At 42.3% G+C, this 19,114-nt stretch overlaps 1 protein-coding gene across 1 annotated transcript in view; it reads left to right on the forward strand.

Moving 5' to 3' along the window:
- The first annotated feature begins 816 nt into the window (after positions 1-816).
- Sun3 (Sad1 and UNC84 domain containing 3) overlaps positions 817-19,114 on the forward strand; it is a 30,413-nt gene continuing 12,115 nt past the window's right edge. The window contains exons 1-5 of the mRNA XM_041668799.1: positions 817-938; positions 8,237-8,298; positions 16,237-16,340; positions 17,832-17,872; positions 18,604-18,775. Of these exons, the coding sequence (XP_041524733.1) occupies positions 817-938; positions 8,237-8,298; positions 16,237-16,340; positions 17,832-17,872; positions 18,604-18,775 (501 nt within the window). The remainder of the gene's footprint in view (positions 939-8,236; positions 8,299-16,236; positions 16,341-17,831; positions 17,873-18,603; positions 18,776-19,114) is intronic.

The raw sequence follows: 19,114 nt of genomic DNA on the forward strand, positions 1-19,114 counted from the left end.
CAACCGTAAATTTACTTCGCAGCTACTTCATAGCTGTAATTTTGCTAGTGTTATGAATTGTAATGTAATTATCTGATGTAGAAGATACCTGATCTGCAACCTCCGAAGGATTTGCAGCTCACGGGTTAGGAACCATTGGGTGAGAAGAATGTGTTCGCTTCCCTGGAACTGGAATTACAGGCAGTTTCTAGCCAGCACGTGAGCGCTGAGAACTGAACCCAGGCCCACTGCAAGAGCTGCAGGCGTTGTGGGCTGCTGAGCCATCTCTCCAGCCTGCCTCACTTATTCTTGAGGGACAGCTTCTCCAGGTTTGCTTTGCTGGGTGACAGTTTTGTTTTTCCTTCAGAATTCTGAGCTCGCCGTCTCCCCCACTTTAGTTTCTGTTGAAGGTCTGTGTTACGTGACAAGAGATTTCTCTTAGTGCTTTGAAAACTCTGTGTCTTTTGACGGTTTGGTTGCAGCATCTCTAGGCTGTTGAGGGGGACCATGCCGGCAGTGATCCGAGAAGAGATGAGAGGGAAAACCAGTTCAGATTGACTTCATCAACCTGGATCAGCCTGCGGGGGAATCTAATGCCGGGCGGCTCCTTGTCAGCGTATTTCAAACACAGTACAATCTGGGAAGAGGTTTCCAGGCAACAAGCATTCCAATTCCAGGTGCACAGTAGAGCTTAAGTTATGACTACATAGAAACTCCTTTACAACGTACACGTGACTGTGAGGGTGGATTCTGCAGCTAAAAGGCCTAGTGTGGTCTCTGATCAAGATAGCGTAGAGGCCAGCAGGCTATGAAGTACATTTGAACTCTCTCCTAAGGATGGGTAACGGTCTAGAGAGGCAAGAATCTGGGACAAGCATTCTGGGGGATTTGGGTGAGGTTTGCCTGTTTAGCAAAGGGAAGGTGACATCTGCTGCCACAAAGAGCAAAAAGGTCACCAGGTAATTAACAATATCCACTTCCAGCTTTCTGGGCAAGAAAACAGGTATTTCTATCTTCCCCATTGAGAAGAGGCCATGTGTTTAACCTTTCTCGTTTCCCTAGTGATCTGTGGGTGCAAGGATCTTTGAGCCCTCAACAGGAAGCATTTGGGGGGGATCAATCTTACTTGATCTTGCAGCATCACAAATCTAACTGCCAAGGTTACTGCCAAGATACAGAGAATTGCCTACTTGTGTTTATTTAAATAATCTTTCTCTTTTCTCCTTTGTCACACTCATCTCTCGCCTGCTCATGTGTGTGCTGTTTTGTAGGTTTTTACTTGGTTTCCTCATCATTTTTATTCTTATATCGCCTCAAAAGGATTAATTTCAAAAAGAATATTTTTCTTCTTGTTATTTATTTTTTAGTTTTATTTTTTATAGATTATTATTAGTGCGAATGTGTGTTAGTGCACACAACACACTGTGTGTGTAGAGGCCAGAGGACATTTTTCAGAAGTCAGTTTTCTCTTTCCACCTCATCAGGCTTCATAGATCTAAGTCAGGCCAGAGGGTTTGCAAGGTAGGCATGTTCCCCCACTGAGCCAGCTTTCTGGGTGCCAAGGGGAATGTCTCCAATTTATCGATTCTTTCTTCAGATTACTGAATCTGTTTCCATGACTCTCTAAGGAAAAATTTCAGGCTGTAACGGTAAGTTTGAATCAAGGCTGTCTGGTCATTTGTCACTGTGCTGATTTTATCTAACATCTTGTTTTGCTCGGGTGTTACTGTTCCGACTTTGTCTTGTTATCTGTGTTCTCCAGCCCTTCACCCGACTTCTCTAAACTCTTTATCATTTTTTTTTAAGCAGGCAATTAGTAGATCTCAGTTTCCTTGGGGTCATTCCCTGAACCATATTTTTTTCTGATGGTATCCTGCTTGCCTAATTCTTTGTCATCCCTGTAGACGTGAAAGTCTGTGCATCTGATGGAACAATCGCATCCCCAGTCTTCACAGACTGATTTCAGTTGGCAAAGACCTCATCCTGTTGTGTCTTCGGGCTGATAGAGAAGAGTCTAGAGCAGGTTTCAAGCAACTTGGCTGCTGCTGTCTTCCATTGTATAATCTGCAGCTAGAGACTAAGGCATGCCAGGCACTGCGTTAGAAAGCCTCCAGCACACAGATTAATGGGGTTGGCACTGTGGAGAACCAAGTTTAAGATTCACAGTGGTATCTTTAGACACAGGTCTATTATTCAGTACATAAGAAGATACAGGTCCTATGCGGTCTGCAGAGGATTTCTCTGTTTTACTAAGAGGGTCCCTGAGGCCGCCTCTGCTGTCACTTAGGCACAAGTGAAGAAGACTGGGAACCAAGCCAGAGAGCCGCTTCAGAGCCAATAGCTAGGGCTAACGTCAGCAGGCCTGACTCTAGGAGTAAGATGGACTCATTTCGTAAACGGTTCCTGGGTGGCTGTAACAATTGCTCTTGTAGCTCTTTTCACAGACTGAAGCAAAATGACAGACATGTGTCAGGATCTTCCATAACATAAAGAGCAGTGGGACTTTCTCTTGGGAGACGGATGGACACGTCTCCTGCCGGGTATCTGGATAGATAACCCAGATCATAGCTACCGCATTCCAGATCCTGTGTTACAGAGATGCTTCGGGATCTGCTGTTGGGTGATTGACATGCTTGCCCCAGGCCAAGATGATGGGTGCGTCTCCCCCTACAATCTCTGTGTGGCCAGGACTACCAGGACTGTTTCCAGGCTATGTGATTTGGGGGAGGGGCTCTAACTTGGTCCCATTTACAGGTGGAACTAAGGACAGTATGTGTGCCATCAAGGCTAAAGTGGGAAAAGTAATTTCTGGGTCTTCAACTGGGGCCACAGTAAGTAATTCTGCCACTGGGCAGAAGGAGTCTTCCATCTTACAATATCCCTCTTCAGTCCAGGATTCTGCTGGTACCTCAAAACTCCCCGCCCCCCGATCTTAAAGCTAACATGAAAGCACCATTATCCATAATGTCCACCAAAATTACAAGCACTGGGGATACAAGCAGGAGACATTTTTCTTGAGTCAGCTTGCTGGCACTGCTCCAAAAACTTCACATTTTAAAAAATATAGGACTGAGTCCATTAGGTGTTAAAAGTAAAGTAATTGGTCACCCTAGAATTATATGGTCCAAAGAAGCCAGGTCTTCCTTGCAGCAATTCGGTTTCTAGACTGTGACTAAAATGCACTTTGGTGTGCAAGCAGAAACAGGCAGTGCACATGGATTTTGTCCCTGAAAATAAAGTAAGCATGCATCTGTGGAAGAATGAGTGAATGAATTGCTGTATAATAAAATACAGGTAGAACGACTGGGTTAAGCCATCTCAGGACATATGAAATTGAAACATAACGTAGGATATCATTTATTTTGTCTAATATGTATATTTGTAACACATTTTTAAAAATTACGTGGAAATACAGTATTAATTTTAAGTTAGTGACCTACAGGGGAAAATGAGAGGAATGAGACTGGGGGAATCGGGCCTTACATTGTGTTTCTGATATCTTTGAGTATTGAAACGAACATATCTGTTATAGGGGAGGCTGATCGTTGGTTTCCCCAGCTTGCTTAGGCCTGAAATAACCACACAGAAACTGTATTAATTAAATCACTGCTTAACACATTAGCTCTACCTTCTTATTGGCTGACTCTTACATATTAATGTAACCAATTTCTATTAATCTGTATTTCGCTACGAGGTTGTGGCCTACCAGCAAAGTTTCAACACATCTATCTCCAGCAGCCAGCTCCATGGCATCTCTCTCTCTCTCCCTCCGTCTTCCTTCTCCCAGCATTCAGTCCAGTTTTCCCTGCCTACCTAAGCTCTGCCCTATCAACAGGCCAAGGCAGTTTCTTTATTCACTAACCAATAAAAGTAACACATAGACAGAAGAACCTCCCACACCACATATCAAAGCAGCCAGGGTTTTTGGAGCAAAGCAATAGATGCACAGAAGATCTTTACATTGTTCATTAGGTTTGCATCTGATACAGCAAGGCATCAGAGACTCAGAGAAGCTTATGAGCACACAATCCCAGCCTGGGTGTGGTGATGACCTGCTGGCCATTGTGAGGTGTCGCAAAGAATGACGCCATAGTGAGTCACTGGACTTTTCAAAATGTGCTCCCTCCCAGTTTGGCTCTTGGAAAAGGCGTATCTGTGAAGAAGACGTGCATCCAAAACCATACGCATGGCTTGCGGCTTTCTGTAAAATAGGGATGAGAAAACAGTGCTCACCGTGCTAGGAGCTCTTCGTGACTTGTGGGAGGAAATGCATGAAAGAAAAAAGCAGAGGAAGGATGAGCAGCCCTTTCAGCATTGTTCTTATTTTTTTTTGACTAATAAATGTTTATTCATCTATTTTTTTAAATAAAGAAAGAAATGGCTTCTTCCGCCTTCTAATATGTATTTATACTAGGGGATTCCAGGGATGCTTCCAGGCTTTCGTAGTTGAATGAGTCTGGGGTTCTCACAGTGAGCAGCTACTGGATTCTCTGGTTCGTCAGAATTATGGCCTATCATTATAGCTCTTCAGCAATGCTGGACTATCCAGCCTCCAACTGTGTAAGCCGATCTAATGTTTCTTGATTCACATCTGTATAGATGCATACGTATACACAGAAACATGCCCACACACCCCCAACACACTATTGGTTCTGTTCCTCGACAGAAATCTGACAAACTTTCTCTGTTTTGTTTTGTTTCTTTTCTTCTCTAGTTTGAATACAATATGCATGACTTCCTTGTTCTGTTTTATTTTGTTTGTTTTAATTTTTTGGCATTTGTTCTAGTAAATGTATTCTGAGATTCAATTTAAAAAAAAAGAAACAATGAATAGAAATGACTTTAAGGAAAAGTGAGAGGACCTGAAGGAGAAGAAAATTTACTTCCCATTTTATTCCTTTGCACATAATTTTTAATTATTTTAATAATGTCATGTATTACTTTTTTATTGATTTTTATTGAGCACTACATTTTTCTCTGCTTCCCTCCCTGCCTCTCCCCTCTCCTTTAACCCTCCCCCAAGGTCCCCATGCTCCCAATTTACTCAGGAGATCTTGTCTTTTTCTACTTCCCATGTAGATTAGATTTATGTAAGTCTCTCTTAGTGTCCTCAGTGTTGTCTAAGTTGTCTGAAATTATGGAAAACCGCCTATGAGTGAGTACATTGGATAATTGTCTTTCTGGATCTGGGTTACCTCACTCAAAATAATGTTTTCTAGCTCCATCCATTTTCCTGCAAAATTCAAGATGTGTCGTACTCCATTGTGTAAATGTACCATATTTTCCTTATCGATTCTTCAGTCAAGAAACATTTAGGTTGCTTCCAGGTTCTGGCTATGACAAGCAATGCTGCTATGAACATGGTTAAGCACATGTCCTTATGGCATGATTAGGCATCCTTTGGATATATACCCAAAAGTGGTATTACTGGGTCTTGAGGAAGGTTGTTTCCTAATTTTCTGAGAAATCACCACACTGACATGCAAAGGGGCTGTACCACCAGCAGAGCAGGAGTGTTCTTTTTTTTCCAAAACCTCTCCAGCATAAGTTGTCATCAGTGTTTTTGATCTTGGCCATTCTTACAGGTGTAAGATGGAATCTCAGAGTTGTTTTGATTTGCATTTCCCTGATGACTAAGGATGTTGAACATTTCCTTAAGTGTCTTTCAGTCATTTTAGATTCCTCTGTTGAGAGTTCTCCATTTTTTTTTTTTTGAAGAACCCAGCAGCAGTCCGAGTGTTAATATTCTGTTGTCAGGGTAAGAACCCTGAACATGAACCTGTATGTCAGTTTGCAGAATGATTTCCATACACCTGCTCTTTTCTGGTTTTGGAGGTGCCTTCATACCATAGCTCAGGCTGGCCTTAAAGTTATAGCTGTCCTCCTACCCTAAATGCTGAAATTATAGACATCCACCAGCAACCCCTGCTGAGCTCTACTGTGTATGCTGTACGTCTGTGTCCAATCTATCTGTGAAATAACATGGGTGTTATTTCCATTTTCCCCTAAAGCTCACAACCATCGTACTTCCTATGGCACACCAGCCATTTGAAGTTGAATATTAACAGTGGGCCAGGGAAAAGGATTAAGACAGAGGAGTTATGCTTTTTGGAAGAGTGAACTATGGCAGTGGTAACAAATCAAACAGATGACACGGTCTGTGGTCACAGGGCCTTGTCAAGGATCCGGGCTACACCAACCTTAGTGCTGGCCTTTGCACACTAGGCCAGAGAGACGTTTACTGCACCCGCGGGTGAGAACAAACAGCCTGGGGACTGAAGCACCTTGTGTGCTAATAATTGTGTTTCCTCCGGTAAGAAATTTCCCCTAAGGAGAGAGCCCTGTCTAGTGGGTGAGCCAAATATGTTGCCCACCACCTATGACGGGGGCGGGGCTGAAACCTCCTGATAGCCACCATTAATAACTGTGAGAGATCACCTGTGCCAAGCACTGCTGGCCATAAGAGAGAAAGAACACAGTGACCTTGTCAAGAAGAGCAACCTTTAGAATCTTAGTAATGACACATGCTTGCCTTCAGTGACAGAATCTCACAGACTAGTGAAGGGAGAGAATCTCACAAGGCACAACCTGGCAGCCCAGCTTTCCAGTTAGGAACAAAACCCTAAGTTTTAGAAAATCAGGTAGTTTAGTAGTTTTCATGTGATTCAGCCTACCGAAGAATTATAATTAACTCCCACACAACACTCTCTAGAGAGTAAACTGTGCCGCCGCATGGTGTCAAAAAACTCTACCTAGGAGAGGGGTCTCCTAGTAACTTTTAGCACTAAGTTAGCCCTGGCTGCCGCTCAGTGTGATGGAAGAGGGGGAGTCAAGCTGCTTAGGTTCCGTATCCAGGCAATTGAAGTTTCTCTTTGTGAGCTGTGGTTCACAGAGCCCAGCTGTCATCACAGCTGCAAGGAGGATTGGTGAGAGACTCACCTAATACACCCTTTGGTCAACTACCTTGTAATGTAAGTAGTCTGTTTACTCGCAGCAGAACCTAACATAAAAGGAGTGAGTTTTAAAGAGATGAGGGTGTCGACATACAGATTGCATCATTTCCAGATGAGGTCACCCTCTCAGCCCTTCGTCACAGCCCTGACTTTCAGCTGATGGAGTCTAGTTGGGAACTAGCAGATGAGAGACTGAGAGCCACACTGGGGAGTGACTTGACATATTGGGACAGGTGTCCCTGGTCTTTTGTAAGCTCTGACACAGGGCTTCTCCGGATGCATCTACCTGCCAACTACCAGTTACAAATGGTCTATCATTATCTGGTTTTTCTAACTAACCAATTTTCAGCTTGACAACCTGGAACACTTTGTCCAGGCACTTACAGATTCAAGCTCAATTGGCTTTAGCATTCTTTTTTCCTTTAAGGATTTTATTTTTAAAAGGTCGAATTTGGAACTTGGGGTATAACTGAGTGGTAAGGTACTCACCACTTATAGGAATGGTGAGTTTCAACTGCACACCACAGTGTACAGTTCAAGGCACAGGGCTAAGAAAGGGCAGAGAGATGGAGCTGCCCACACATGTGCAGTCACAGAAATACAAAACCAGACAGGATAGATGAGCAGGACAGAGCCCAGAAGAGACACTTTCAGAGTGGAAGCTGTAAACACAGAAGGCTTGTTCATGGATTAGGTAGACTTATCTCTTGGGCCACAGTAAAAAGCCAGAGGCTGGGAAACTAAAAAATGCCATTGATTTTTCTCACAACTCAAAAGCCAAGGAAGATGAAACCTTGACTCCAGTTGACTATGGCTGTGGTGGAGACTCTCTGCCTTTCTTGAAGACAGCAGACACCAGATGTCCAGATGGCGCACGGATAGCAGTCTGGTACCTTCTGGTTGCATAAGGATACCAGTCCTATCAGTTTAGGGACCAGTCTGGTGAACTCATTTAACCTCAGTCATTAGTCATGTAGTATATTCATGGTTGTTGACTTGTAGAAAAACTTTGTTTGCTTAAAAACATTTAAAGACCATAAATAGGGACCCAATAGCATCACAGTACATGTGTGTGGGGGAAGAATGTGAGCATATATGCACATACTCCTTCTTGGAAATTATTTCTGTCCGTTTCAAGGGTCACAGATCAGAAATTAAATAGCTCGCAGAATTCATCTAGAGGAACCAGGAGTGAGACAAATTAAGCTGTTGACTTGGGTGCTCTGATCAGTTTGAAGTCCAAGTTAAAAGTTAATAGCAATGGCTTACATTGCTAAATTCTTAAAGCTCTTCGTTCTTTGTAGGTTAACTCTACCATGGAAGATTATCCTAAGTACAATGTTCACATCAACTTTTCTTCTTTTTGGTAAGTCTTAGAGGTGATGATCCTTAAACTGACTCACTGAGTGTATGGTAACAGAGGGCACAGTGGAATGACTCGTGTTTGACATGTTGGAGGTCACCTGCACATTCTTTCAGCTCCTTTCCCCCTTCCATGTACTGTGCTAAAAATAATATAAGCTTCTTAGAAAATCTATAATGATTAAAAATTAATTTAATTTATTTAAAATTAATTTAAAATAATTACAAATTATTTTCTTGTATTATAGTTTATTTTCTATTTTTTATTTAAAACAGATTTTTGTATATGCTATATTCCAATTATAGTTTCCCCTCCCCCAACTATTCTGGGACCCTTGCTACTTCCCCTCCTTGCAGAATCCATGCCCTATCTCTCTCTAGAAGGAAACAGGCATGGAAAGAATGACAATAAAATAAGAAAAACAAAACAGAATAAGACAAAACAAACTGAAAAGAGGCAAAGAAAAACAGGAGAACATATAGATTCAGAGACACACATGTGCATACCACAATACCAGAAGTCATATTATAGACATATGCAAAAGAACACAAAAATTGCATGGAAGCTGAGAATCCCTAATATGGGGCCAGTGAGTTGACTCAAGTAATAAAGGTCCCTGCTGCCAAGCCTGATGATCTGAGTTTGGTCTCTGAACTCACAAAGTAGAAGGAAAAAATGGACTACATCCAGTTGTCTTCTGCAAGCTCATATAGATAATCAATAGGTGATATAATGGTGGAGGGATGAATGATGGATGATAGGTAGATAGATGATAGATAGATAGATAGATAGATAGATAGATAGATAGATAGAGCAAAAAGGAAAGAATCCCCAATATGTTTCCAAAAGAAACATCTGATATTTTACCTGTTCTAAATTTGAATGACTGAGCTTAGAGATTTTTTTTTCAATTTTTAAAAGCTTTAACCCACATATTAGTTATACATGATAATATGTTTCTTCATAGTATTTTAATACATACATACAATGTTTTAGTTCTATGTAACATGAGGGCCTACTTGTTTGGGTTTCTGTCCTGCCCAGTTCCCACAGTCAGCAAGCCCCCAAAGAAATTACACAGAGGACTATATTAATGATAAACTGATTGGACCATTAGCTCGGGCTTCTTATTAACTCTTATAACTTATATTAGCCCATTATTTTTATCTATGTTAGCCATATGTCTCGGTACCTTTTTCATCAGGGCAAGTCACATCTTCCTTCTGGACAGGACTGCAGAGGAATGGGCTTCCTCCTTCCCAGAATTCTCCTGTTCTCATTGACCCGCCTCTACTTCCTGTCTGGTTGTCCTGCCTCTACTTCCTGCCTGGCTACTAGCCAATCAGTGTTTATTTAAAACATAATTGACAGACTATAGACAATTCTCCCGCACCATGTCCCCCTCTTAAAAAAAAAAAAAGGAAAATATCCATAGTCCATCTTTTGGGAACATGTGCATAGTATTCCAGACTACTTCATGCTGGTTGGGGGCACTGATAATCTTTTGGGAACCTAAAGAAAATTTAGAATTATGATCAAGTCCTGACTGGAGTATCCTGTGAGTCTTGATCATCTCAGGCAGCAGTCTTGAATCTGTTCTAAATGTAGAACTCAGACATCCAGGCCATCTGTTCCTACTGGAGATTTCTCAGGTGGTCTTCTTTGATCAAACCTGATTTTTCTTAACTCAGAATGAATCCTCAGCCTCTCATTTCCTGTGGAAACAAAAGCAAAATCTCCTTTCCAAAGTAACATACCTTTTGACTTCAATTTTGAATTCAAGGTATTTTCAAAATACCTATCTTGGAATTATTTAGCAGCATTTATAAACAAATATCTTTTAGCAGCTGTTGCTCTTTCCTCAGCATTCAAACAATTCAAAGAAAGCATAATAACATACAGTATCCAGATTCTCTGTGTGTTTTCCATTATTATTTGGCTTTACTTTAACCTCTATTTCTTTTATTTTTACTTTTACTTTTTGAGACAGGTTCTCTGTATATCTTTGGCTGTCCTGGATCTCCCTTTGTAGACCAGGCTATCTTTGAAGTCATAGAGATCCACCTGCCTCTGCCTCCCAAGTGCTGCACCACCACACCTTGAATTTACAGAGTTCTGTCTGCCTCTGTCTACCAAGTGTTGAGATTAAAGGTGTGTACCACCACACACAACTACATTCTTTCTTTCTTTTTTATTTTAAGGACTTTAACCTTTAGCCTGCATATATTTTTAACACACTGTAAAACATTTAGAGGTTTTCTTCATCTTTGAATCTCTCTTTACTATCTCTCTCTCTTTTTTTCTGACCACATGAGTCTTTAATTTGCTAAGCAATATGGGTAGGAGTAAAGCTATGGCCTTGATGGCTGGATCCAGCCCATTTCTTAGCTTCCTGAGATTTCAGGCTCATGGCAGAGGTATCAGCCAGAGCCATGTTTATTGCCACAACTCTATGGCATTTCAAGGTCCTTGCCAGCAAACAAGCTGCAACAGTGTGTCCACAAACAACACTTAAATGCTCTCTCTGTAGCCGAACCTCCTGCCTCAAAGAGTCAGAGTTTGCGCTGGCAGGACAGTCCAGAAAGCCTCTATATTCTGTCAGTTATATTTTAAATAAATGCTGCTTGGCCAGTAGACAGGCAGGAAGTATAGGCAGGACAACCAGACAGCAAATAGAGGAGGGTCAATGAGAACAGGAGAATTCTGGGAAGGAGGAAGCCCATTCCTCCCCAGTCCTGTCCAGACACCGAAGAGGGAAGATATGACCTGCTCTACTGAAAGAGATACTGAGCCATGTGGCTAACATATACTAGAATAATGAACTAATATAAATTATAAGAGCTAATACAAAGCCTGAGCTAATGGGCCAATCAGTTTATAACTTATATAGACCTCTGTGTGATTTTCTTTGGGGCTTACCAGCTGTGGGAACTGGACAGGACATAAACTCCAACAAGCAACCCATCATGTTACAGTTCTATTTACCTTAAATTGTAATTACTTCTGAGAATTTTATAAATATATAATGAAATATGACCATATATTTTTCCCATTTTCCCTCTCTAGCCCTCTCATGCCTCACCCCCAACTTATTTTTTGAAAACCACTAAATCCAGTCAGAGCTTCCATATGAAAATAGCTGCAGGCCCATCCTACCACAGGATTATGGGAAACCTACCAGTCCTACTTCCTCAAAACAGAATGATTTTCCCTCCTCCAGCAACCAGTAGCAGCTCAGGAAGGGGTAGAGCCTGTACCCCATCTATGCCAGAGTTTGGTTGGCTTGATCTTGTGTAGGTCTTGTACAGGTAGTCACAACTGCTGTGGGTTCATGGCTGCAAGCCATGTCTGGAAGCCAGCATGTCACAGTGCTTCTCCCCATCCTCCCCATCCTCCCCATCCTCCCCATCCTCCCCATCCTCCAGCTCTTACATTCTTTCTACCTTCTCTTCTTCGACTTTTTCTGAGTCTTTGTGGCAGTGAGATTTACACAAATATTACATTTAGGGCTCAGCACCAGTTCTCTTATCCTCAGTTCTTTGATCAATTAACTATCTCTCCATTGATAGCTCTTAACTACACATTGAAACTTCTCTGACCATGGTTGAGAGCAGCCCAGGTCTTTGGGTGTAAGCATAAAAACATTTAGGAGGCATTTGGACAGCATGACTATTTGGTAAGATAACAATAACACCTTCTACCTAGAGCCCATGATATCCCCAGTCATGGGCTTTTGACTAAGATAGATGTATAAAGGGTATGAAGTTCCTTTCTGTGGAGCAGACCTCCAGTCCAGTGAGAAAGTGACTAGTTACTCCATAGCTGTCAGGCCACTGTTGCTCCAGTAGCCATATCTTGCCTGGCAGGTCAAAATTGCATGGTCTCAACGTTCTTCTCAAGGATATGCTTCCAAAGACCTAACCACCTACGGAGTCACACCTCTTCAACCTTCTACAAACTCCTAGTACTACCAAGTTGAAGACCAAGCCTTTGACACATTAGTCTTTGGGGTATACTTATATAATTATCACATAATCTTTTAAGATACACATTGACGTCTTTATAAAGGCTATAAACTGCTCCTTTGTATTTCCAATTTTTAGCCGGCCAACTTATCAACACATGTGCTGGCTCAAATGTAAACACTTTGCCCACAAATCTCAGGAGAATTTAACTGACCTCTGTTCTTTTTGTTCTCTACTGAGTTGAAGTGATAATTCAGTACTAATGGGTGGAGTGTGTTGGGCAAGCCCTTCCTCTGTCAAAGTACTCATGTAATCAGGCTCCTAAAGGAAATTCTTTGTATACCAAGCCAATAGCTTCCTGTTCTCTCTCTCCTCTACAAGTCTGCATCCTGCCTCTTAGCTCAAATAGATGAAAAAAAATTGGAAATTTTCTTGTATGTTTACTTTCATTAATCCTGTTTGAAGGGCCATCCTTGTTGTAGAGTGTATCACTTCTTTGTTCATTTCTGTGGCTCAACAATATTGCATTGTGGGCATATATACCACATTTTTAAATCCATTTGCCCATTGACGGATATTTGGCCTATTTATACCTTTTGGGTCTTAGAGATAGTACAGGCATGAAAATGTGTATGTGTGTTTGTTTGGACATTTATTTTAGATTCTTTTTAAGCAAACAGCTAGTAGTGGAGATACCAAGAAAGAAATGGTGATAATCTTTCATGCTGAGTACCTCACTGCCCAATTTTACCAGCAATGGGGGGGGGGGGTTCTGCCTTTCTCTATGCTATTTAAATCTCCCTTGCCATTTCCCTGTTTAATTAGAGTCATGTTGGTAGCTACAGAGTGGTCAATTGATATGTATTTTGTAGATAATAATTTTCATGAGTTTATAGACAATGAGTAGGTGTTATCTGGAGACTTGTCTGTCTTTTGTCCATTTCTTTCTGTTTTTTCCATCTCAGATGTTTGACTTTAAAATGCTTTCTTTCATTTTGCACACTGTTTCTTCATTTTTTTTTACTTTATCTTTTGGTTCATAAATGTTTATAATTTTGATGGCTTTTTAATCAAGAAATCCATTTCAAAATTCCAACAGTGAAGATTTGCTGTTTTCTTCTGCGTGGTTTCTTTTACCAATTACACTCATGTTGTTGGCCCATTTATGGTCAAGTGGTGCAGAGTAAAATTCCAAATTCATTTTCCTGCACATGAGTATCTAGTTGGCTCAGCACCATTTGCTGAAGAGATAATTCTCCCATAGGGATATTCTTAATAGTCTTGGCACCCTGACAAAAGTTCAATTGACCATAGATGCATGTCTAAGTCTTTCCCATTGGCCCAGAAGCCTGTTGTGCCAGTGGCAGGGATTGTTTCAAATCTGTAGATAGATTGGGGAAATATTGCCAATTTAATAACAATAAATTGTTGAGTGACTGAACATAGATTTATGGATTGTTTTTCTATTCATATAGTTCTTTCATTGCTTTTAGCATTGTGTGTGTGTGTGTGTTGTTGTTGTTGTTGTTGTTACTGTTTTTGTTGTTGCTTTCTAGTTGTGGGGATCAAACCCAGAGCCATACATATGTTAAGCAAGCATCTCCAACTAAGATACATTTCTGAACCCATGGAGTCAAGGAGAGGTCTTTCTATCACCTGGAGTAGCAGATGGTTGTAATCTGCCAGGTGCATGCTGGGAGTCAAACCTGGATTCTCTGGAAAAGCAGCAAGAGCTCTTGACTCCTGAACCCTCTCTCTAGGCCTTGACTTAGAATTCTTGATCCTCCTGCCTCAGTCTCCAATGTGTTAGGATTGCTTGCAGGCACCACCACTTTTGACTTGGAGAGTCTAACCACTTACATTTAAATTAATCACTGACAAGAAAAGAGTTTCTTCAGCCATTTTCCTGGGGTTTTTTTCCCTACGTCTTAAATCTTTTGGTTGTTTCTAACTTCTTCTGTTGTGACCACCTTTTGTGTTGTAATGTACTTTTTGGAGATTCTTCTCACACAAGTTAAATATTTTCTTAGTGGTTACCCTGGGAATTACAGCAGTCAGAACTAATAACAAATGATTTGATAGCAAATGAGCTTATAAATCGTGCAATACTCAGGTACCCATTAACGTGGATTTATCATTATGTTTCATTTGTTTATCTTTTAAATCATTTAAGAAATTAAACCTGAGTTGCCGTCTATTATAGTTTGAATATAAAATGTTTCTCACAGGCTCATGTTTGAATACTTAGTCTCCAGCAGGAAGGGCTGTTATTAAACCTTTGAGAAATGGAGCTAGCAGATAGAGAGTTCTGGGGGTAGGCTTGAGGCTTATCACTTGGTTCTGCTTTAGGTGCAAGATTTCTTCTTGCTGATCTACCATGATGGGAGCAAGCCATGCCACAAGCTCCTAGCATCATGTGTGGTGTCCCTGTAGTGATCAGACCTTCCTCACTGTGGTAGACCATTTGCATCTAAAACTGAGCCAAAATAAATGCCTCCTCCTGTTAGTTACTTCTGTTGGATACTCTGTCTCAGTGGTGAGAAAAGGAACTAACACACTGATCCATGTTATTATAATGCTGTCTTTTTATTAACTGTTAGCCAGTAATATCATACAGCGGTTGGCTATTATAATGCTGGCTTTTATTAGCTGTTAGTCAGTTCAGTAGCATCTTCGTATAGCACTGAGCTGTCCCATGGGACGTCCTTTCACTTAACCCAAAAGACAGTAACAGATCCCCGGGGTTTGTTTGAGCATCCCTTCACCTCCCCTCTCCCTCTTTATTTGCCACGAGTTCTAGTTTTGCTGAATACAAATGTCTCTATAATACACCATAAATACACTGATTGTCCTGTGGGCACTTTAAACACATCATCCCACTGATTTGTGGCATCTATAGTTTCTGATGAGAAATCAAATGATAATCCCGCCAAGAATTCTATCCACAACAAAGCATTCCTTTCTTGCTGTTTCCAAGTTCTCTGTGCCTTTGTCTTTGGACAGTTTGATTGTGTGCTTTGTTGTGGGGAATCTTGACGTTTGTTCTCCTTGGCATCTGTTGGGTTTCTTGGATGAACAGATTTGTTTTCATCTCTTCGAAAACTTTTTAGCGTCGTTCCATTGTGTATTCCTTCTCTCTCCTTTTGCCTCTTCCTCTGTCTGGAAGGAATGTGTAATTGGCACAGTGTGCATTCCAGTAAAGTCTCTTGGGCCTCCCTGACTCTGTTCACCTTCTTTTATCTTTCCAATCAAGCTGCAGGATTCCTTCAAGTAAACGGACATTGTTTTGCATCTCAGATCTAGTGGCGACCAGTCTCAGTCTCAGTCTCAGATTCCAGAACAGTTGCTCCTCTCTCTCTCTCTCTCTCTCTCTCTCTCTCTCTCTCTCTCTCATGCTAATTTTTGTGAGGGCACCCAAGAATCTGTTCCTGTCTCCTTGTCCTTCTCAACCTTGTGTGTGTATGTACGCACGTGTGTGTGTGTTTGATATATACATATGTGCATGTGTGTGCAGGTGCACATGCCCCTGTGTGACTGTGCAAAAGTCAGAAGTCAGTGTCAGGAGTTTTCCTCTATTTTGATCCACCTTAATTTTTGAGACAAGATCTCTCACTGAACTTAGAATTCCAGATGTTCAGCTGTCTCCGATAGCAGCACCTTGGCAGGGTAGAGATTATGAGTCTGCATTGGCACATCAGCTGCCAGAGATCCAAATCCGGGTCCTCATGCTTGTGCAGCATGCACTCTGTCCACAGAGCCATCGCCCCAGCTTCCTCTTTCTCTGCAGTGCTGTGGTCACCCACGTAAGACCAGCACTCTCCTGCTGATGCTGAGCCACATCCCTAGCCTTTATACTCCAAATTTCTAAGACCACTCTCTCCTTCCCGCTCACAGAAATGTTTATTAATACATGTAAGGTGTTATATAAGTGTTTCTAGATAAGTTCTTTAATCAAGAGTTTGCCTTTTCTTTGAAGGACTTCAAAATCATCCACGGTTTAAAGAAAAAAAGGTTTCTCAAAAACCCAGACAAATATCTAGCATAATTGAAGAATATGGCACCCGGATCTATAATTACCAGGTGATGTTTCATTAAATTCTTGTTGCCTGTCACTCATTTAAAACTGAGTAGGCTGCAAGGTGAGTCCAACTGGCATTATGTTTTCTTGGTTTGGGGAGAACAGCCAATAGCAATCTTAAAGCAAGTGGGGGTTCTTCTACGTGGTTTTATGGCTAAGAAATCTCCCCAATTCTCCATACCTTTTGACCCCTGCAAACTCCCTAGCAGAAGCTCCAGGAAAGAGGGAAGACAAACGATACCAAATGATTAACCTTCCCCCATCCCCAGCCAGGTCAGTGCTTTCCTTTGCCTAGAAGCTCCTGAGACCTCAGTGAGATCTTCCTATTCACTCTCTACTCCTCCGTTACCGTCTCCTAACTTTCTTGACTCCTCCAGTTTGCTTCCTTCTTCCTTCCCTCCCTCCCTTCTTCCCTCCCTCCTTTCGTCTCTCCCTACCTCCCTCCCTTCCTCCCTCCCTCCCTCCCTCCCTCTTTCTCCCATTTCCTCCATCTATCTTTCTTTCTTCTTCCTCCTTGTTGTTTGTTTTTTTCTTTTGTGGAAATACGATTTCTCTCTATATATAGGCTTGGCTGTCCTGGAACTCTCTCTGTAAACCAGGCTGTCCTTGAACTCAGAGATCCCCCTGCCTCTGCCTCCTGTGTGCTGGGATTAAAGCTGTGCACCATCACCACCCCCCACATAGTTTGCTTTCTATTGCTGTGATTAACATCATTACCAAAAAACAACAAGGAGAAGAAAGGATTTATTTGGCCCACACTTCCACATCACACAGTTCATCATTGAGGGAATCAGGGAAAGAACTCAGGACAAAAACCGGGCTGTAGAAACTGAGGCAGAGGTCTTGGAGGACCACTGCTTATTGGCTTGCTGCCCATGGCTTGCTCAGTTTGCTTTCTTAAACAGCCTAGAACCTCCTGCCCAGGGTAGGCACCATCCACAGTGGGCTGGACCTGTCCACATCAATCATTAGTCAAGGAAATACCCACTGCTTGCCTATAGGACAATTTTACTGAGCTATTTTCTCAATGGAGGTTTCCCTTTCCCAACTTGTTTTAAGTTACCAAAAACCTAACCAGCACACCAACTTTAGTCCTGGACAAAAGGCCAGCCATGTGAAACCCCACAGACAGACATTTCCTGAGACAGCCTCTGCAGCTCGAGGTCTTTACGTTTTTGGTCCTGGAACCAGGAGCTGGCCCAGACCCTAAGCCATCCTCAGGAAAACAGATGTGCATCCAAAGTGGGCAGTGTTTCTTCACCTCCAGAAACAGCAAACAAGGCTGCCATCCTGGAGTTCACATTCAAGGTCCCTTTCTATCGGATGTGTGAGTGTGAGTAAGTCCAGCTTCCCAAACACAGCAGGCCAAAGAAGACATACATGAAATGTGCTCTTACGTCCCGTGGTTTTTTCAAGGGTCCGAGTGTGATTTCAGAAAAAAGACAACTGAGCGAAGAGGCAAGGCTCAGAATTGTTTTTCTCCTTTATTTCAGGCTAGACTTCGACTCCCTAAGGAGCAACTAGAACTATTAAAGTGAGTGGGGCTTTGTACGGGCCAGTCTCTGCTGTGACTCCAAACACTGGAACACTGGGGTTTGTTTTTAGAAATGTATAGAACTGAAATAATTTTCCTGTATTAGACTTTATACGTCGTGCCAGTCAAGGGCACTTTTCCTGGCCATTGTTCTTTACTCACCACAAAAAGCCAAACTTGTCTAAAATACTATTTTCAGCCCAGCCTAGCCTGATTCTTTAAGTCCAGTACTCAGAAGGCTGAAGCAGCAAGATCCTTATTTTGAAGCCACAGCTGGCAAGGCTGTCTCAAATAAAAGTGAATCAATGAATGGGGAAATGAATATAAATAGTAGACATTGTGTGATCTCCAGGCTACGGCTTCAAAAACACTTCTATCTACTGCACATGGAGTGTAGAGCATCCCATCTTGACAGGGGTGACATCGGGGTTTAGCACTCCCCTCTATGAAGTTACTTGTCTGAGGACAAGGGGGGTTGCTTGCCTCCTGCCTGTTCAGTGTAGAAAAGGCCATGCAAGGATGCCCTCTGACTCTGGTCTTCTGAGTTTCCACCGTGCTTTTCATACACACTGAAATGTCATGAGCAGACAGAGGCACATCCCAGCCTTCCCTTCCTTGCACAATCCTTCTTCCTCCCCTTACGTTGACTCCTTTGCCTGTTGTTGGCCTTGAAGCTGTTGGCGGGAGCTTCACTGTTTTCCTCTTTCACCTTGTGGTTCTTCTGCATCCAGGAAGGAAAGTCAGACTTTGGAGAACAACTTTCGTGAAATCCTGCTTTTAACTGAACAAATAGATGTTCTGAAGGCATTACTTAGAGACATGAAGGACGGCATACACAATCACAGCTGGCCTGCCCACCAAGAGGCTGTGCAGAACCAGGGCACCACTGAGGTTCTCGATGATGTAAGGCAGTCTGGGGCATGGATGCGGGGGGGGGGGGGGGTGAGACATTTAGCCCCAGGGTGCTCATGCCACTTCCTCTACCAACTGGGTATCAACTGTCATTAGCTATGTCCTCTGGGATCCCCTGACTGGCTTCATTTCACTAGTGATGTCCCTGGGACTCTACTTCCCTACCAATGCTGTGTTACAGAGGGGACTTTGCGTTGTGATACCGCTTACCCCTCCCAAAATAACCACCCAGTGGTTCAGAAATGGCAGTCTGTGAATGTCAGCAGCAAATACTCGTCAGCAAGACGTTTCCATTCTGTCCTGAGAACTATGCCTCTGGGAAGCTCTACA

The sequence above is a fragment of the Microtus oregoni genome, unplaced genomic scaffold, assembly GCF_018167655.1.
Source record: "Microtus oregoni isolate MIOR12 unplaced genomic scaffold, Mior012 000019F_ref0000042, whole genome shotgun sequence".
Classification (NCBI taxonomy): Eukaryota; Metazoa; Chordata; class Mammalia; order Rodentia; family Cricetidae; genus Microtus; species Microtus oregoni.